General features: G+C 46.0%; 1 protein-coding gene across 3 annotated transcripts in view; it reads right to left on the bottom strand.

Annotated features, from left to right (window-relative positions):
- HGL1 (heteroglycan glucosidase 1) overlaps nucleotides 1-21,964 on the bottom strand; it is a 216,693-nt gene that overhangs the window by 157,304 nt on the left and 37,425 nt on the right. For all 3 annotated transcript variants that reach the window (XM_086488780.1, XM_086488764.1, XM_086488771.1), the window contains 5 exons: nucleotides 10,693-10,810; nucleotides 10,493-10,575; nucleotides 10,317-10,412; nucleotides 9,919-10,087; nucleotides 9,695-9,837 (listed from right to left, as the gene is read on the bottom strand). In XM_086488780.1, coding sequence (XP_086344906.1) covers nucleotides 9,695-9,837; nucleotides 9,919-10,087; nucleotides 10,317-10,412; nucleotides 10,493-10,575; nucleotides 10,693-10,810 — 609 coding nt within the window. The remainder of the gene's footprint in view (nucleotides 1-9,694; nucleotides 9,838-9,918; nucleotides 10,088-10,316; nucleotides 10,413-10,492; nucleotides 10,576-10,692; nucleotides 10,811-21,964) is intronic.

Genomic DNA, 21,964 nt, shown 5'->3' with positions numbered 1-21,964 from the left:
ACCTTCTGCGTGGGGATTTGGTCTGTGAAGCCTCGTACTGTGGAGATTTTCTCCAAAGTTTTAATTGATAAAGAAATACCCCCGGGGCCAACGAGCTCCCAAGCCGTGTTTTGTTTTGAAGTGTAGTTTCTAGTCATAGGCTTTTCATGAAGTTCCTATGTGTCATAAAGTTTAACAATGTAACGATCAGGTGAAAGCTAAAGTATATTGCCGATTTCATGGTTCCGTCGCCAAGACAGAATCACTTTTTCCTTAAGAAGTAAGCCTTGACAGGTTGTTTCATGAGTCTAGGGACCAATTTCATGGTTCTGTCGCCAAGACAGAATCACTTTTTCCTTAAGAAGTGAGCCTTGACAGGTTGTTTCTCGAGTATTCGAGGTTGGCAAGAGTTCGCAGCCACCCCTATCTGTACCTATTGTTGATGTGAATGCTCCACAAGGTCAAGGATTTATGATTGGGCAACTAGACGAGGATGCGTTCACGAGACAGTTGGTTGCTGCTGTGAATGTGTTTTCTCGCTTGGCGCAAACTCCTAGGTTTATAGAATTTCTGCAAGCTCCACCAATGTCACAGCAAGCAAGGCATCTTTCTCATGCAAGAGAGCCGGTTGAAGGTCAAGCCCAGGCCTCGTATGCGTCTCAGCAAGGTAGGGAGGACTCGCATGTTGCGAAGTCAATTGGGGCTCCAAGACAAATTCCTTTTGTCCGTGAACAGGGGGTTTGGACGCCTATTCCACAGGCTTTACCAGTTCAGCCAGCCACCTTTCAGAGTCCATTAAATGGACAGGGAACCAGCTTCTAGACTATGCAACAGGTTCTTCCACCACCCACAATACATCCTGGGTATTTCGGGGGTGGATCTATGTTTCAGAGCATGGCTGGTTATGCATCTGAAAACCAACAATATATGCCAAGAACAGTCTTTGGGGGTATCCAAGGGATGATGCCAAAGTTCAAACCCCATGTATGGTAATATTGGCAACAAGGGTTTCAATGCAATCAGGGCCAGTTTGGGGTGCCACGGGGCAATTTTGGCATGGATCGCTTTTACGACATTTGGGAGCATTGGAAAAGCCGAAACCATACAAAGAAGGTGGTGCAGTTGTGGAGTTTGATACCTTCAATGGATTTGAGGATAAGACAAAGGCTCTTACTTTCCTTGAGCAGTTTGATAATGCCTATGCAAGGGGGTGGGGGGGGGGGGGGGGGGGGGGGGGGGGGGGGGGTTCTCGAAGCCTCCAAGGTTAGGAAAGCTGCCACTTTCTCGAAAGGTAATACGCGTGCATAGTGGACGACACTGTTGATGCAAGGACAGGCAACTGCCACTTGGGTTTACTTCAAGCAAACGTTTGCATCTGCGTGGCTGTCAAATGAATTTGAAGCCGATGTCATGACAGATTGGCACCAACTTACTGCATCTACTTGCAAGAGCCTAGAGTACAATCGGAGGTTCTGTAAAGCGTTGCTCTCAGTAACCTCCTACAGGTTTGTGCCACTAACGGAGCAGATTGAGAAGTATTGTTGTGGGCTGCCTAAAGGGCTTAAAAACTATTGTTCAAAGAACAGAGTGGCGACCCTTACTCAGCTTGTGGAAGTTGCCAACACTCCTCATGCCTTGTTGAAGGGAGAGGATAGTGGGTTCCAGGGCAACGTGAAAGGGGGCCAGGCAAAGAAAAATTCAGCAAAGAAGCCCTTTGCAAAAGCGGCTCCTGAAGCGTCACACGGGTCAGAAAAGGCAAACAAAGGCAAGGACTCAGCCGCGACGTCTAAAGGACAGGCTAAGAAAAAGAGAAGGAAGTCTTTTGTGCGCAAGTCGTTTGAGGAAAAGAAGGCTTTGATGGCTGAGAACAAATGCTTTATTTGTGAGCAGCCTGGTCATTTTGTTGCAGATTGTCGAAAGAGGAGGCCAACTGACTCAGAGGACAAGAAAGGGAAGAAGCCCAAACCCACGGCGAGGTTACTACCAGATATGGTGGGTGATAGGCCAAACTCAAATCCCAGTGAGTTATGCACGGCGTGGGGTAAAGTCAAGGATCAAACAACACTTATGAAGCAAACTTTATCTCACCAGAGTTGGCCATCAAGTTGGGCATCAAAGCTGAAGAGATGATGCGCACAGTAGCGGCAGAGTTGGCATGTCTTGGCCACTCAGAGTGTGTTACTTCTATCATTGAAAAATTGTGTTTGCATATTCAGTCATTTGTGGACAAAGAGGAATTTTTATATCATGCCACTGGAAGAGTGCAATGCGCTATTGGGAATCTTGTGGATGTTCCGTATACATGGAGTGCTCGATGTCTTTAACAAATGGATCACCCTTCAGCATAGGGGCAAAACTCACATCCTTGATGTAAAGCTTAAAGGGGAATTTGTCCCTATTGTATCTGCTTCGGCTATCACTTCTGTATTTAAGAATCATTTTTCTACGTACTTGATTTTTGCACATGATGTTTCAGATAATTGTCAATCAAATTTATATGTGTTAGATAAAGAAAGTTCAGCATTTTTGCGAGAGTTTAGTGACTGTTTTTCTTATTCATTACCATCTCAGTTGCCGCAGGAGAGGCCTAAGGATCATGCAATAGATTTGGTGCCAGTTTGTAGCCCACCAAATAGGCCTCCCTACAGGGTTAGTGCGGCCCAAGCATAGGCGTCACTTAACCATTGTGTTTGAAGAGCTACGCAGCCACACGTTTCTTGACAATCCTAAGAAAAGTGCTTGGAAGAGATCCACTTTTTTTGCCACATAGTGTCAAAGGATGGTGTCCGAATAGATCCTGCCAAGGTTGAAGCAATCAAGACATGGCCAGACTTGAAGACTACGCACAATGTTTGTAGCTTCTTGGGATTATGTTCTTACTACAAAAGGTTTATCAAGAACTTTGCCAAGATTGCTTCACCCCTACATGCTTTGCAAAAGAAAGAGATCACTTTACACAAAAAGAGATTTCAGCTTTTAATCTCTTAAAGGAAACGATAACTTCAGATTCAATAATTGTTTTACCAGATCTCAGGAAGTCATTTGTGGTCCAGTTTGATGCGTGTGGCAATAATATTGGGGCAGTGTTAATGCAAGATTGTCGAGTAGTAGCTTACGAAAGAAAAATCTTGCAAAGGCCACAAAAGACTGCAAATCTATGAGAAAGAGCTACTGACTGTGATTCATGTGCTTTCTAGTTGGAAACACTACCTGCTAGGTGCTGATTTTATTGTCCAGACAGATCATCAGACCTTGTGATACTTCTTAACGCATCCAAAGTGATCTAAAAAGCATATGCAACGAACAAAAATTCTCTCTATGTTCCACTTTAAGATTGTGCATGTGGAAGGCAAGAAGAATGTTGTGGCTGATGCGTTATCAAGAAAGCCACAAATTTCAACAGTGTCAATTCCTTATCATCATGAGCTTGATGACAAGAAGGAACAATATGCAACTTATGAAGATTTTGCAAGGATATTTGAACAGTTGCAAGATGGGAAACACCATGAGCACTATCTCCTCAAGGATGGTTTTATGATGATGCATGGCAAATAATGTGTCACTAGGCCATTGTGACATAAAGTTATGGTAGAAAGTCATGTCCCACCGTATGCAAGGCATCGTGGTATAGATGCAACAATGAAAGCAGTTGAGACATTCTTTTATTGGCCTACTTTGAGGAGAGATGTGGATGCCTTTGTGCGAGCATGCGTGATTTGCCAAAAGGTCAAGTTTGACAGGCAAAGGCACCACGGTTGTTACAGCCACTACTGAAACCGGCCTGTTCAATCCAAAAAGGGCGGTAGACTTTACTTTAAACCTTGATTTAGCTTTCACCCATTATTAGTCGTCTATTTTACCTGTACTTTCAAGACACAACAAAGGGGAGAGGGATACAGGCTGCTAGATTGCACCTGTATGAGTAGACGGACACCAGATTGGCCCCTAACTTAGGCGCCCCTTTCGGTATTTCTTTATTATTCAAAAGAGGGAATAAACGCTGTGGTTCCTACAAGCTGCCCCGCACAAACTCGGCTGAATTTCCACTGTTCCAGCCCGATTTCGGCAGCATAACTGTACTAGAACCCTTCACGGTCAGTATTCCCACGCATTGACCGACTTTCCCGACGCATACGGGCACTTTGCAAAACCTGGCGAGAATCTGCAGCACGCTGAATTCTCTGTTTTCAGCCCTGAAAATGCTCCAGATCGCCTGTACAGCGGTCCCCTTGCGTCCCCGAACCTCCTGGGGGTATTAGGGTCCGTTTAGGGCCAAAACCCTAAACCTGCAAAAATACACAGCAGGCTGTAATTCACTGTTTCGGGCTCCGTTTCGCGTGCCGGTCGCATCCCTAGCAAGTCCTCGAGCTCCCGCACCTGTAGGGCTACTTGCCCTTTGAATCGGACGAGATTTCTGGCGTGAAACCTCTCCGAATTCACCTGTACCTGCGGGGGGATTAGCCGCTAGCTAATCCAGTACCTGTGCAAGAGGCTCTTGCCTCGGCAATCGCGCATGAACCCACACAACTGTACATTGGTCAAATGAAGAGCCCACTAGAGGGGCATAACATACTGCCAAAGGGGAGAGAGAGGGCAGTGCGTAGCGTGCAGGGCATCACTCCTGGCACCGCACTGTGCATAAGAGGGAAAGCAAGCACTCCATAGCTCTTAACCTGTGACAGAGACTTGCAAAATGAGCCTCCCAACTATAAATCACGTTTGCCTTCTCTATAAGTAGTAAACTGGCCTCAAAGTGCCAAGTGTCACTCATTTGTGCATTTTCCCGCTTTAGACTCTCGGGTCTAAAAATATCTCACCTGCAGCCTCTGTTGACTTGGCCACAGAGTAACAAAATGATCCCCATGTCAAACTGCACGTAATGACGCGAAGACATTTTCAGGTCCCAAAATAGCAGTTCCCTAAATTTTAGGAGATGCTGCCATTGTATCTTTCTAGGTCATCCGACCCTCTTTGTACACTGCGGCCACATCCAGAACTGAAATGTAGCCTCTGTAGCAAAGGATTCCACTTTGGCTAGTCAATGACCCCACTTGGCTAACCATAGTCCTTGTCCAACCTTAGTGCTCTCTTGCCCTCAGGCCCGGACTCCCTCTGGACAGTTCCACACTAGCTATGCAATGCAGGGCAGTTAGATTTCCCGAGGGGTGTTTCCAAAAAGTGAAAGTAAATAGATAATAAGAAAGAAATCAACAAAAAGGATAGATAGTAGTCACACACTGGTGACAACTACCTATTCCAATAAGCCACGGGAAAGTATTGCTACAAATTTTATCTTTGATCTTCCAAGAACATCGGCAAGGAATGATGGTATATAGACCATTATTTGCATGTTCAGCAAACAAGTCCATTTTATCCCTGTCACGAAGAAGATAAAATCTGATCAGATGACACGGTTGTTTACGTACAATGTGTTTTAAGTACCATGGTATGCCACAATCTATTGTCAATGATTGTGATCCTCGCATGACGAGCCTGTTTTGGAGAGGCTTATTTGAAAACATGGGCACTACGCTCAAATTTTCCTCCTCATTTCATCCACAACCTAATGGACAGTCATAAGAGGCTAATTCTACTGTCTTAGATCTGCTGAAATGTTATATGTTAGATAATAAGGGCAAGTGGGAACAGTATCTACCCATGCTTGAGTATGCGTACAACAATACGGTGCATTCGTCAACACGCAAGGCACCTTTCCAAATTGTTGAAGGGTGGCAAACAAGTTCCTCCTATTTTGCATACAAAGGACAAGATTTTTGAAGCAGATCGATATGTTGAGAACTAAAGATGTGTGTGTCAGAAAGTGAAGTACGAAAGATACAAAGTGACAGGACTTCTCAAGTCTTTACCGATTCCACATCGAGCACAAGAGAGTATAGCAATGGACTTCCTTTCTTATCTTCCCAAGACTCAAGAGTGGGTATGATGGCATTTGGACCATTGACAATAGATTCAACAAATAGGCTCATTTTGTAATTTGGTCAAGTTCAAGAATTAACCAGCTCTTGATGCAAAGTGGATGGTGGAGGAGGACCTTGCAAATACTCCTCAAGTACTAAAGCTTTACAATTGAGGCTTTTGGTTTAGCTTTGACTATTCCAGAAGTGGACGTCAAATCAGCAGGTTGAATATGGTGCGGCGTGTGCTGCATGAGAGGAGACCAATCCACTCCTTTGTCACAAATTCCCTGTCACAAACTGCTGACATGTCAAGCCACTGAAGAACAGAGCCGACTTGCAGGCGCCAGCCAAAGGGCCTAAACCCTAAGAAGAACAAGCAATAGCAGAAGAAGAAGTCCTACCAACTCATGGGGCCCCGTTTAATGGGGCCCAAGTGACAAAGGAATTAAAATAAAGCTGGACCCTCACAAACACACAAAAAAGACTTGTGGAGAAATTGATGACATGGCAGCTGTACAGACAGCTCGGATTTTCCGCTGACAGTGTTGACGTGGCAGATTTCCGCGAAAAAAAGGTGCAGTCGGCGGTGGCATCATTTGCTCCGTGCTTCAAGCACCCGTTTGCCTATCCACCCCTATCGGCCCGCATGTGGCAGTTGTACGGATTTCCGCAAAACGTGCTGGCAGATTTTGGCGCTTTTACTTTTTGGACCAGTTGCTTTTAAATTTGAAGCTTTTCACTGTAAATGCTTTTCAGGCCAAGGGCCTTTAAATATGAGGTTACGGCTCATTCTCTGGCACTCTTCTGGAAGAAGGTGCAGAGCGTGGAGTACCGGCTTGTACTATGTTGAAGCAATATAAAGAAATACCGAAAGGGGCGCCAAGGTTTGGGGCCAATACTCTCTGGGGTGGAATTATGCCACTCCGTCATAGTTGACACGTACGGTCACGTACGACGGGTACACGTACGAAGACGTGCGGTACTAATCGAACTAAAAAAAATTAGACGTACGGTGACGTAACGTACGATGCAAAAAAAAATCATGCGTCTTACACATGATAGATCATATGAGTCATGACATCGACCTTAGTACTTAGTACCAGGGCTAGAAACAAACATTTTTCCTAACCAATCAAAATAAGGGAAAACTTGAGTTTTCAGGTCAAAATTTGAAGCTTTTGCCGGTAATTACACTAAAACTTGTGTAAATTTGCCGGTTTTCTTAGAGGCAAGCTCAAAATCTAACCGGGATTTTATAATTTCAACCGGTTAAAATACACTAGACCCCGGCTTTTTTCTAACACTACTTAGTACTAAATACTTGTAACTTAAGTCTTACAAGTTAGAACATGAAAGATCTGTCCATGGACATTGGAAACGGCAATGTCTGAAGAAAGAAGAATCATGATCTCCAAAGTGGTGGCGGCCATAGTAGATCCGCTACCCAAGCCTCGTCGCACATAGGTCATGGTGGTTTGAGCCAATGCAGCCATTGGGCTCTTGTTCAAATGCAGTCGAGATGCAAAACATTCCCACACCAAAAATCGCCCCGCCAAAAAAAAAAAAAAAAAAAAAAAAAAAAAAAACGGACGACTCATGTACGGAACGTACGAGTCGTACGGTGCTGTACGGAACGTCCCGTACGTCAAACGTGGACAACCCTGCACTCCGTGTTGGTGCCGTCTCTCTTTTTCAGTTCAATTGTTATTGAAGTGCTAAAAATCTGTTCAGTATATTCTTTTCTATTGGCACGTGGTGCCCGTTTTTGTGACATTCCCCATAGAAATAGAGTCATCAACTTCTCTCAGAGATTTTAGGGGTATTGGCAGGCTAACAATACATTGCTGAGTGACTTTATGGAATGTACATAAAAGTTGACCATAATTTGTCGATAAGTCATAATGATCACAGTTGATGTCTAAGTTCTCGGCAAGAATGATGTGAATGTGATTATGATTGTTCAATGACTTGTGTCTTTGTGCCAATGCATGGTTTGAAGTGGTCAAATGTATGTAAGTATAGGGTCAATGTCTACTGAGCTATTTTATGTCCATTGTCTGTTTTGCACGTGTAATTGAGAGCGATTGCTCTTCTTTCAAGGGGGTATGTCACAAAAGTGATGACATGGCAACTAACACGGCAGAAAGAGAGACGAAGATCGTACATGATGGCGTGGCACTTGCGTACGGGTCTGCTTACGTAGCATCTATAAAGTGTGGCAGGAAAACCAAGTGTTGACGCGGCAGATTTTACACTAAATTGACCTGCTTTTGGACGCCGTGTTTTTAGAAGTATCTTTTCAAGGGCACAAAATTTTGTAACCAGTTGCTTTCGGCTAAGGGCCTTCAAATATGAGCCTAGAGGGCCACTCCTGCAGATCAACTCAGTAGCGGTTGTAGGCTGAGCTCCTCCGGCAGTTCTATTCTGTGATTGAATATATAAAAGAAGTACAGAAAGGTGCACCAGACTTTGGGGCCAATGCATCTGGAAGCGGAACTCAACCCCTTCGTGTCGCAATTACATTGAGTATTAAAGTTTCAGCTTTGTTTGTGTGTTGCTGTGTGAGATTACAGTCTTGTCAATGCCAAGCCGGTTACACTCTACCTTTGTCGCCTTCTCCCTCTCTTCTTTGCCTCTCTCCTCCTAGCTCTTGGAACTTGCTATTACCTCCTGTCCCTCCTGCAACATTATATGTTGTCTCTGCTCTGGATGCTCTATCTTCCTAGTGCATACAGTTGTCATATGACCTGCTTTGCCACATATAAAACAGGTCCTAGGAAGCCAATGAAAAATAAAGATGCCGCACACCTGATCACCTCTCTCACCCTTTTGCCACTACCCATTGTTGCCAACCATGCATACCTATGACTCCCTTTTGATAGCACACCACCTACATACATGCCACCCATAGGGACACCTCACACAGCCATATATTTCCTTCATGATCTTTCCAGTTGCACATACTTGTGAGAGACTTCACCTAGGTTCAAAGCACCCGTCTCGTTATCTATATCGAGATGGCCAATGGCCCAACTCAAGAGGACTGACATGAACTCTACCATCAGTTTCCAAAGAAGGTGCTAGTAAAGTGGATTATGTAGTTGGAATCCATGTTGCAAGGAAACTCGTTTTGGGGCCTATCGGATGGGAAAGGGAGTTTCCAAAGTCCCACGTTTCCTTTGTACCGTTTCTTCATAAATTTTCGAGGGTTGCCTACGAGATATAACTATAAGAAGCTGTTTCTAATCTGTTCCATTGAAAAACGCAAGCCGTTTCCATCCTTGATAGCCTTGCCAGTCTCGTTCTGTTTCCCATTCCATTTGACTATGACCTGGAGCTAGAGAGGCCACACACCCAATCACCCTGCCACTACCCATTGGCGCTGACCATGCAGACATATCACTACCTTTGCTACCCACAAGCACACCTCACACCACCATATATTTCATTCATGACCTCTCTGACCGCAAATATTTGTGAGGTACTCATAACAGCATTGGATCAATATTAAATTTTTCATTGTGACATATTTCTAACTAGCAGTTCAGGCCATAAAACTGTATTGAAAGACACATTGGTTCCACATTCCCACCAACTATAGGACCATTTCATGGCATCTATGTATGGATCTATTGTAGAGCAGGCTTTGCGCAGTTGGGAAGAGATGCATTACATGAGATCAATGGGCCAGGCTAGGTTCAAAAAAGGGAACACTGCTCTGGACCATGATTTTACGTTAAGAGCAATCATTATGGAGAGTTTAGCACAAAAAAGAGGATTTATAGCTGCCCTATTACCTTAAATACAGTAGGCTCGTTCATATCATTCCATATGCCATCAACAAAATCTGAAACAAATTTGCTAACAAGTTCAGCCCACCATTGTCGTGTAGCTTTAGACGTAAAGTCTGGAAAAACACAAGGTCCAGGCCAAACTTCCCCTGTCATAAGGTGTGGCATATCATTAGCAAGTAGATCTCATAAAATAAGGTAAAAGTCAATAGATTTCAGAAGGTGCTCACCAATGTAAGTTTTTTCTTTTGATGATAGGATCCATGCAGCTTGAGAAGTTCCACTATCATACACTCCATACCCAGCTTCAGCTTTTATCCCAGGATCAAGCATCCAGACAGCTTTGAAGCCATGGGAATGAAGACCTCTGCCTAGGTCGTTAGGGGATGAAAATTTTTTCTGCACATAACAAAAGCATACAACATTAGTGATCGGTGATGTCAGGGGCCTCAAAGCAGCTTAAAACTTTCACCAAGTGTAACTTTTGAGAAGGTTGGCAAGCCCTTTGATTGTTCATTTCAAGAAACAAAAAGAACACAAGTGGGCAAGGCAAAGAAGTTCTTATTGCAACCACCTTCCCCATTGCATTTCGACTAGCAAGAACTCAAAAGGATAGCCTTGCACTTACAGGATCAAAGGTAAAACAGCGAAAGCCATCCATGTAGTCAATGTCCATCCATAAGACATCACAAGGTATCAGCTTATCTCGAAACGTCCTAGCAACCTGTTCTATGGTAAAAGCCTGGTAAGCTGATGCGCCTAAAACTCCTCACAGTTCAAGGATATTACTTTTTAGACACTGACCTCAAGAACCTTTGAATCAGGTTCGTAACTCCATCTGCATTGATTGTAGCCAAGGCTCCACTTTGGCGGCATACCTATCGTTCCTGTGTAATAAAACATTTATGAATACCTATTTAGTATGTGTTACAGCAGTAGCAACACACATTTACAACATGCAAAAGAGCTAATCAAGTGCAGACGTAGACAAGTGCCACCAATACCAATAGCATGTGATAGACTTCTCAGTACAGCAGCTGGTGAAGAAAATGGTCCAAAAGAGATGACTGGATATGGAGAAGGTGCAACGAATTTAATTAATGATTTTTGTCGGAGATCAACCTGCAATATCAGACTTGAAGTCAGAAAATGCGCATAGTAGCTTAAAAAGTGACATGGAACACATGAGACAACCGCCCAAATTTGTGATACAGCATCTAGAAATTAGCCTCAAATGGACACATATCATGCTCGTTAAAGAGCCTTGAGATATTTGGCAAACACCAGATAAAAGAGGATCAGTAGTGCCAAGGTTAGGCAATGTGTACACGAACACCAATACTACGAAAACAATGAATTAACAACCTTCTTTGGATTACAGAACTGTTCACCATTCAAACCACCGTGATGGATTTAGGGAGTGGCCTCTATGACACCTATCACCACAATAAAAAAAGGAAAAAGAAAACATATCATACGGGACTATGGGATGATCTTCATTTGTCGACAGATGGGCCATCTTGCGAAGGCCTGTCCACGGAGGAGACCCCGACCTACTCCATAGGCCCAGCCCCAACAGCAGCCAAAGTCTCAGAGTACGCAGGCAAAGCCACCCTTCGAGCCTAGGGCTCAAGCGGGTTCGTGGTCAACGTCGATAGGGGCCACCGCGCCAGCCTGGCACTCAGAGTGGTCCTCACGCTCCTGCCCAGCAGCAGTAGGTTCCCACGGGAAACTGTTTCGACCCTCTACAGCAGGACGAGGTCCCTACTCCAGCCACCACCTCAGCCTCACCTTCCACAGCCCCCCCTCCCCCCCCCCCCCCCCCCCCCCCCCGAGTTCCCCCCCTCCTCCTCCTCCCTCTGCCTCTCCATCTCGCCCTTCCACCTTTGCCGATCCCCCTCGCCCTCCCTCTCCCCCTTCTCCCCCTGCTCCCTCACCTCCTCCCGCTCCAGTCCCGCAGCCCTCCTCAGCTGATAGGAGATCTCTTGGCAGCACCTTTGCCATGAGTCGCTTGGCGAGAGAGGGACAGCCTTTCTTGCGACCCCCTCTTATGGTACATATATCTCCCTTTGCAGCAGTTCCTCGTGGTCTGACGAGCTTCGACATTCGTCGTCGTTGGGATTTCTTGGCCTACGACTTTACACGATTTCTCGGCGACCCCGCACCAAACCTTGAGGCAGCCTGCTTCAGATTCATGTGTCGTTCCTTGCAACTAGGGGGATAGAGGCCTTGGACTCAGCAGTTGGCTTCTCTTTTCCGCTATGCGGCAGGGACCAGGCTGAGTGGACTATAGACTCAGTGTTGGAGTGGCTGCAGACACAGGCCCTAGAGTTCTCTCATCACATGGGAGACCTAGGGGTTACAGACTTGCTACAGACTCTTTGGCCATGGCCAAGTTTTTTGTGACACCTCCAAACGCGGTAGGATGTAGACACATTGTGGTTTACTTTTTTGCTGACACGCAGAGCCCGCCATGCTATGTACACATACATGAGGACTCCTAGACAGAGGAGGTTGCTTCACGCACGGCTCGGTCTACTTGGGCTTGGACTAGACACTCTATGCAGTCACACCTATCTCGAGGACGCTCGGATGCGCATTACTTCCCATCCAAGCCTGCCTCGAAGATAGCGCTTTTAGCTATTGCGGCAACATCAGTTCTCTCTCACTCCCCATGAGGATAGTCTCATGGAATGTACAGGGATTAGGTGGGCCCCAGTTTCAACGTCAAGAGGGGTCGGCTTCATCACAGGAGCTCCAGCGATGTCTCGTGGGAGGAGAGATTGACCTTCTTATGCTACAGGAGCATCATCTGTGTGAGAGCCGCATTAGACGTTGTGGTCAGCTTTTGCGTCGACGATATGAGACTAGTGTGTCAGCTGCATTTGGACCTGCAGTCATCCAGGGCGGGGTATGTATGACTATTGCGGATTCTTTGCAACAGGCCATTGTGGGCAGAGGGATTATTGTGCCAGGCAGGGCTCAGTGGATCACTATGCACGTTCAGGGTTGTCTCGTGGGCTTCCTGAACATCTATGCACCCAATGTGGCGAGTGCACGTGCAGAGTTTTGGTCTCAGGTTGTTGAGTCTCTGCCGCAGGCAGAGCAATGGTGCATGGGAGGTGACTTCAACATGTTGGAGGAACCCTCTAACAGGATTGGTGACAGCCATACTACTATGCATAGAGTTGAGCCGGCATCTTGGGAGAGGTTTTGTATGGCTCTGCGGGATTCATATGTGTGGCAGCATTCCAGCTTTGTGAGGCTCCCAGACAGCTTGGCCTTCTCTCGTTCGGACCGCAGAGTGGGAGGCGTGAACCTATCTCGGATAGATCACTTCTACACTAGTGACCACTTCTGTAACTTGGGTGGGACAGTTGGCATTCTGGCAGGGACTTCCTTTTCGGACCATGCTCCAGTGATCCTTAGAGTGACTGATAGGCAGAGGAAGGGGAGCACGATGCTTCGCATCCCAGAGAGGGTCTTGCTCGACTCAGCGCTTAGAGAGCGAGTGGAAGCTCTTTCGACAGAGAGCTTAGACATACAGGATTCTCTTGCAGACAGAGTGGCCTCAGGACTTGCTCAACTTAGTCGGCTCTTTCTTCAAGAATCTGCAGCTCGCCTAGCTGCAGCGAGAGAGGAGCAGCAGCGTCTTTGACGGGGCGTTGCTTCCTTGCAGAGGATGCAGGAGCAACATCCAGACAGTCCTTGGCTGAAGGAGCAGTTACAACAGGCTCGCCAGGAGCTCGTCAGCACAGAGGAGAGGCGTCATGAGTTTGCTTTCCATCGACGGGCATCTCAGTGAACCCAGGTGGGTGACAGAGTGACAGGCACTTTCTTTGAGGCAATGGGACCTCGGCATACGCATACCAAGGTCAATCAGTTGAGGAGGCCTGATGGGTCAGTTGCTTCAGAGCCAGAGGACATGTGTGCAGTTGCTACCGACTTTTGCCGTGATTTACTGTCTGCAGAGCCCCAATCAGAGCGTCAGGATGCATGCAGAGAGCAGGTGTGGACACAGATGCCTTGTCTTGTGACTGAGGAGATGCGTCAGAGGCTTGAGCTGCCTCTTCAGCTAGAGGAGCTACACACGGTGTTGGGAAACAAGCAAGCTGGAACACCTCTATAGCGATGTCACTTAAGAGCGTTGAAAGAGAACTACAAGAACACAAAAAGCTTAGGAAAATCCCTTTGAAACACCACAAGTCCAACAAGAGTAGTCCCCTTGGGAATTTACTAGCCGTCACCCACCCAAGAGACTATGCCACAAAGAAGGAAGAAACCTATTTAGGCACGGAATTACAGACGTCGCCTACCAATTCTCTTGAAAACAAAGCTTTCCCCTTCATCAAAAACCATTCTAAGACTCCCCCTTCAAAGCATACATCACCCACAAGACATATGGGTTTCCACAATTCAACCTAGATAGTTTTGCCCCAAAGCTGCCTTACACTGTAGGCTGTAGAGAACAGACCATAACTCCAAAACCCCAACTCCAAAAGACATGATTTCAAACTTCAAAAAATCTCTGCAAACTCTGCAACAAAAGTGTTGAAATCCTTGAAATCGAATCCATGCACAACTATGTGCAAAATCATCGCGAACACGATGTTGTAGTAGGAAGACTAGGTGTAGAGAGAGCTAGTTGAGGGCAAAAAATTGCATCCAAAGGCATCAAGAAGCCAAAACAAGCTCAAACCTGCAAAATTCTGAACTTTGGCTGAACTTTTTTAAGTTTGTACATGATTTTAAGTTATATACAAGTCTTACTTCAAAAAACTCACTCACGGGCACTTACAGTAGCCCAACAGCTGTCAGTAGACTAGCGACTTGCAGTGCATGTACATGTGCTTGCTAAAGCAAGATAAAAAACCCCACAAAAAGAAAGCCCACAAACACTTTTGACATCGGGCGTCATGTCCGTATGTACAAATTTACAAAAAACGACGTTCTCAAAATGCACGCAACATAGTTTGTCAAACCCCCAGTCTACTAGAACATTCATGCTCAACAGTAGACTATGCAAAAGCTTATGTACAAAGATACATCATGTACAAAGGCATCTACACCATATACCCTTACCACAATCAAATGGGAAAGTATTATCCCTTGCATCCATCGTGCACACATAATGGCATCCTTCAAAATCATAAGGACAATCATCAATCATAAGTGAGCTCCAACCATCAAGGCTCATGTCATACAAACCAAAAGGCCATGGATCAACATTCTCACCATCATGAAATGTATCACTCACATCAAACGAAGACAAAACATCCATGATATCCATGTCATCATGGATGTCCCAACTTTCCAAGTTACAATCCTCTTCAACATCCACACATGCATGTAAGGTTTTCATAAGCTTTTTCACCCTTGACAATGCATGACACACCCTGACTTTTCATCTCCTCATCCATCTTAACTTGTGGATCCTCAAAGCCCCAATCAAGACTACCATCACAATCCACATCACTTAAAGCAGCCTCTTTCTCACAATAAAAATCATAACTAGCAAGAAACTCAGTGCCACCAATAGCATCATCAATATCACAAACATCATTCTCAGCATCCCAAATGGGTCCACACGTCCACAACTCATCTGGATACCACAAAAACTCATAAGATGGAGGAGAAAAAACATCACCCAGAATGCCAACATGTATGTCATTTGCACCACAAGCAGGAGAACCAATAAGCATGTGATCCAAATGCATAGAAGTATGAAAGACCTCATCTTCACAAGCATTTGTATAGGAAACCAAATCAGCCAGGTCATTGCTCTCTTTGTCATGCATGCACTCTAAGGTCTTTCTTTCACAATATTGCTTGCACATAACTCCTCATCAATATCTACATCATCAAGAGAGAGAACCTCATCTTCTACATCTGACTCAACCTCATTATCATTGCTACAATCATCAGTAGTGATATATGAGATCTTGTGTGAAATGCATGAAGAAGTAGAAGACTGATTGACATCTTCCAACCATCTTTTTTGCTTCAAGAAGTCAACAATTCTCTTCACACTCAACAAGTTAGTGCAAGCAACCTCAATGCCCAAACATCCTGGAAGGGTACCAATGAACAAGAACTTCTCGTCCTTTTCATCCAGAATCATATCCTCAAGAAGCTCTAGCTCCTGCTTTATAGAGCAAAACCTCATGTAGTGCATGTTCAACTCTGCTATGCTGCTTAGCTTCAACTTACTGATCATATCATTCATCCTCAACAATGCATCACTAACCTTGACCATGGCTGCAATTCTATGTATAAACCAACAAGATTGAAGGTAACTTGAAGCAACTCCTCCGTGGCGGCACCAAAACACTATTGGGAAACAAGAAAACTGGAACATCTCTATAGCTATGTCACCCAAGAGTGTTGAAAGAGCACTACAAGAACACAAAAAGATTTGGAAAATCCCTTTGAAACGCTACAAGTCCAACAAGAGTAGTCCCCTTGGGAATTTACTGGCCGTCGCCCACCCAAAAGACTATGCCACAAAGAAGGAAGAAACCTGTTTAGGCACGGAATTATGGACGTTGCCTACCAATGCTCTTCAAAACAAAGCTTTCCCCTTCATCAAAAACCACTTTAAAATTCCCCCTTCAAAGCATACATCACCCACAAGATGTATGGGTTTCCACAATTCAACCTACATATTTTGCCCCAATGCTGCCATACACTGTAGGCTGTAGAGAACAGACTATAACTCCGAAACCCCAACTCCAAAAGACATGATTTCAAACTTCAAAAAATCTCTGCAAAATCTGCAACAGAAGTGTTGGAATCCTTCAAATCGAACCCATGCACAACTATGTGCAAAATCAATGCGAACATGATGTTGTAGCTGTAGAAAGAGCTAGTTGAGGGCAAAAAACTGCATCCAAAGGTATCAAAAAGCCAAAACGAGCTCAAACCTGCAAAATTCTGAACTTTGGCTGAACTTTTTTAAGTTTGTACATGAGTTTAAGTTATATACAAGTCTTACTTCAAAAAACTCACTCACGGGCACTTACAGTAGCCCGACAATTATCACTAGACTAGCGACTTGCAATGCATGTACATGTGCTTGCTAAAGCAAGATAAAAAACCCCACAAAAAGAAATCCCACAAACACTTTTGACATCGGGCGTCATGTTTGTATATACAAGTTTCCGTATGTACAAATTTACAGAAAACGACGTTCCAAAATGCATGCAACAACGGCTCTTAGCGCACTCCCCCGTGGTAGCTATCCAAGTGAGGATGGCTTGACTCCTAGCTTTTTCTTGGAGTACTGGGACTTGCTTGGCTCAGATCTCTGTAGCGCTTTTCAGTACATCCTGCACACAGGAGAGATGCCTGACAGCATGAGTGAGGGCCTGATTTACCTCATTCCCAAGGAGGGTGGCTCCTTGGATGAGATTCGACAATGGCACCCCATCACCATCCTCAACTCAGCCTATAAAATTCTTGCCAAGGCTCTGAGTTTGAGGATTCGGCCACTTCTTGAGAGCATTATACATGGGACTCAGACAGATTTAATCAAGAAGCATAGTATCCTTGACAACATCTTTACTTTTTGGGAGGCTTCTGCCCTCGCGCGGCTCCGTGGTGAGGATTTGGTGATTCTTCTTCTCAAATTTGAGAAGGCTTAAGACAGAGTTGACGGGGACTTTTTGGAGGGCACTCTACACAGGATGGGCTTCTCAGATGCCTGGATCAGAGGACAGGCGGGCACACAATCAGGTGCTGTTGTCAGGAGGTAGAGGTGATCGTTTCATGCTCACACGTTCAGTCAGACAGGGCTGCCCTCTTGCCTCCTTCCTCTTTCTGTTCTATGCTGAGGCGATGAGCGGGTTTTTGGTTTCACAGCAGGTTGGCTAAAGTGGCTTAGCGCTCCCTATTCGGGGAGACGAGCTACTAGACGCTAAGTTTGCAAACGACTCAGCCTTGTACTTGGATGGCCACGAGGCCAACCTACACAGGTGTGAGCAGGCTCTTGAGACTTTCTGTTGTGCATCTGGCGCACTGATCAACTGGTGGCTTTCTCGGTTGATAGTGCTCCTACACCCGATAGGATGCCAGGTGAGGGTCTCAGGTGGACTCCCCCAGGGACTGCAGTTCGGTAGTTGGGCTCTCAGGTTGGTGTGGACTTGTCTTCCGAGCAGCAGATTGCTCCCCTCCTCCTGTCTATCAGGAGGAAGTTGTTACATTGGAGCTCCGCACAACTTTCTCTGGCAGGTAGAGTTGTAGTGGCCAACCAGATGTTGTTGGCTACTATGTGGTACATCACTTCTTGATGGATCTTCTCGAGTTCTTGTATCAGCCAGGTAGAGAGGCTGATCAAGAACTTCCTTTGGTCAAGGCGTGACACTCAGATAGCCTTCAGCCCGTCTCGTCGACGTCCTCATCGTCGTCGACGAGTCTAAGCATTGTAGAGATTTGTGCAATCATAAGTAGACCGCTCTCGCCATAGAGAGTGGGGCAATAGGGTTTTTTTCCAGATAATACGTACGTACGGATCCTACCTTGAAAAGGATCTCTAGGCTCCATTCAAGATCATGTAGGTCCCCCCGACGCACTTAGCAAGGTGGTGGATACTAGGAAATCAATTCAATAAAGGCACAATGCCAAGGTGGGGTCACCAAGGGAAAGTACCCAACAGTTGGGCCACATTGCATTTTTGGATGCGGTCCCAATGGGGATAGATGGTCAAATGACTAGTGGGAGTCCAACGCAAGCATCCCCTAAAATTTAGGAAACTGCTATTTTGGGCCACAAAATCTATTCGCATCATTACCTCCGGAATGACAAGGGGAATATCGTAAAACTCTACTGCAAAGTCAACTGGGCAACCAATCGGGAGATTTTTAAGCCGGAAGCCCAAAGCGGGAAACTGCTTGTAAATGTGCCAAGTGACACCTTTCTGTGTACTTTCCTCATGCAGCCAGGAGTAGCGCTCGATTTCTAGCTGGGAGGGTTCATTTGCAACCTTCTGTCACAGGTTAAGAGCTATTGACTGCTAGCTTTCCCTCTCATGTACAATGTGGTGCAAGAAGTCATGTCCTGCACACCTCACACTGCTCTCTCTCCCCCCTACGTGCAGTAATGTGATGCCCCACAAGAGGGCTCTTCATTTGACTCATGTACAACTGTGGTTACATGCGTTTTTGCTGAGGAAAGAGCCTCTCTGAGCAGGAACAGAAGTAGCTAACTGCTGCTCCAAAAGCAGGCATTGGTGAGGGTGATAACCTCACCGCGTTTTCAACGCTGGTTATGCGCTAAATTAGGACTGTTTTGCAGTCATACGGATGCCATAACCATTGGGAACAGTGCCCCACTGTTAGAGGACAGTTCACGGACTATTTAGGGCTGAAAACAGGGCAAAAACCGGTAGATACAGCGTGCTGAATTTACTGTTTTTGGGCAGAAATCACAGGGTTTATGTCAGTGGAAGCGAGTTCCAGCAGGGGAATTGGTTTCGGGCAAGTTTTGGGGCTGTTATGTTGCCAAAATTTCGCCAGAACGGGTAGTATCTAGTTGGATACAAGTAAAGAATTCCCAAGACTCTTCTTGTAATTTACCCTCTTAAAGAATAAAGAAATACATAAAGGGGCGCCAATTTTGGGGCCTACAGGTTGTCGACGTATGCTCGGAGCATTCTAGCTTCCGAGCCGTGTGTGCTTTAAGTGTTAATTCCCGTCGCAGGTTTCCATTCCAACGTTCCCTCTGTTTGTGTCTAAAGTAAAGTAAAGAATTTTGGGTGAAAGACAAAGTCTACCACCGAACGGGCCGATATCAGAACGCCTGCAGGCGACTCCTGTCATCTGCAAGATTCTCGGCACCAGACCTAGCAGAGGAGAGGTGCGCAATCTTCTCCAGGCCCGCCTTCTCGCCGAGGTGCACAAGATCTTGGATGTTCAATTCCTCGGACGCGGCTACTATCACATAGAGTTCGAGACCTCCGAGATGGCGTCCAAGGTCATCGCGATGAGTCCCTTGGCCATCAGAGCAGTTCGAGCCCACTTTCGACAGTGGAGGCATGGTTTCGATCCAGCTACATATGTTCTGGTAGAGGAGGCAGACCTTCCCATCTTTGTATGCTTTCCCAGTTTGAGGAGAGAGTACCTGCCGCTCTTGTGCAGGATAGGCTCAGAGATTGGGACTGGCCTAGGGAGACACCTCACACGGCAGCCTTTGTAGCTGCCAAGGCAGCCGGCATCCCCACAGTACGTGTTCTGGTTCAGAACACCCACTCTCTCCCCCGAAGGTCATCCTACTACCTAGGGTGAGTGGGGGTTGGTTCCGTCAGAGCGTGGAGTATTCGGGCCTCCGCAATCAGTGTTTATTTGCAGACAGATGGGCCATTTGGCAAAGGCCTATCCTCGCACGAGACCTCGACCCACAACACAGGCACAGCCTCCCAAGGTTGAGCATGCTCAGTAGCCAGACACACAAGACGCACAGGTTGGTACCTTGACTGAGACCAACGATGAGACACCTGACGGTTGGCAACAGGTGCCAGGCCACCACCGCCAGGGGAGGGCTCGCCCCACTGCTCCCCCCGATGGCCGACCTTCTCCAGCTCAGGAGCACTAGGTTCCGACAGGGAACCATTTTGACCCCCTTCAGTAGAACCTGCCTGAGAAGGCCCCGTCCACTTCAGTTCCTCCACCTCCACCCTCAGACATTGCCGCTCCGCCACCTCCGCCTCCCGTCCCCCTTTCTCTCGGGTGGGGCCTACAGTCTCATCCCCCGACCCCTCCACCACTCCTCCTCAGACACGTAGGGGACTGGACACGCTGTTAGCGTGCAAACGAGAAGGAAAAATGAATGCCTCTATAGCCTTGCACGAGCCACACCGTCGGAAGGAAGAACTATTGCACGGCCGAAAACACCTGTGGTAAACACCTGTAGAGATTTATGAAAAACCCTCCAAGCATGGAACACACTCAATGTCAGGCAAAACAAAGGACATCATGACGAAGCTCATCTCGTGGAGATGTCCGTAGAATATCCATAGGCAAAAAACAGATGAAGTATGAGAGAGTTATCGCCGCTCAAAGTCGGGGGTGCACTCTTTCTTGCTCAAAAATGAGCTCTCGAGAAGTTGTGTAGGTGTTGTAGCTATTAAAATGGGGGCTTTCTTATCCTTTATCCCCAAGATTTTCCTCTCTCTTCTTAGTTGACAAGGTTCTCTCCTTAGGCACCTTTTAATTGGTTCAATTTTGGCCCTTTTTGGATGAAAAATGAGCTGTCGGTGACCTTTTGACCAAGGAATGGGTTGGGGGCAAGTGTCCGAGGGCCAAAAAAGTGGCCAGGCGCCTATCCGGGCAGTGGGAACTCAAAAAATGCGCTATCTCCTTCTCCATGAGCCCACGAGCGCCCATAGCCAAGCCTTGAGAGAGCTCCTCTCACCTTTGATACACCATAATGAACACCCAAAGTGCCCTATAGACCCCCCCACTTTCCCCTTTCCTCTTCTCATGTGGGATTACTCCCATGCCACATGGCAACTTCCTCAAGCTTCCCAACTTCCCTAAAAATTTCCAGCTTCTCCCAAAGCATAAGAGGACTTCTCAGACAATTTTCCTCGAGGCATACCTGGCTGCTCCGATCATCGAATGACGCATCGTGAAACACGGCTCGAAGCCCATCACCTCGGCTATCTCCAGAAATGTAATACTTCATCATTTCTAATATCAGACCCCCAAGTTGGCCCAGTTGCCCTTAGCGCATGCACCCGCAATCACCTTCTAAGTTAAGACCGCTCGCTTCAGATACTCATAACTCATGATGTACAAGTCCAATTCATGAGCTATAAAGCACGACTGAAAATACTTACTAAAAACCATATTTTAGGGACTCGAACAACCAAAAAACATCAGCATTTAAACTTGGCAAAGTCACACATTTGTACATGAATTTTTACATGGCCACTTCCAAAACTTACAGGGCTATGTACACATATATAAATGAGGCTAGTGGACAAGCTTTTTGGCAAAACTTAGTGACTTCATGCTTATCCAAAAAATGCATGACATAGCTTGCCAACCCCCCCTTGCCTGCTTGATCATTCATGACAAGCAGAGGTTCTTAGGGTGAACAATTGCTGCATCTCATCCCCAGAAACCTCACCTACATTATCAGATCTCTCCATATAGTCTTCCTCTATTGATAGCATCTCATCTATCACAATTGTCATCAAACGTGCCAAGTATTTCTTCAATCTATAATCATTAACACGATATTTATGTTGTGCACCACTCAAATCAGCTTATTGATAGG

Source organism: Adiantum capillus-veneris, chromosome 2 (assembly GCF_014529385.1).
Source record: "Adiantum capillus-veneris isolate H3 chromosome 2, ASM1452938v2, whole genome shotgun sequence".
NCBI classification, from domain to species: Eukaryota; Viridiplantae; Streptophyta; class Polypodiopsida; order Polypodiales; family Pteridaceae; genus Adiantum; species Adiantum capillus-veneris.
Note: the sequence above shows the minus strand (reverse complement) of the source record. Positions and strands in the feature narration are given on the sequence as shown.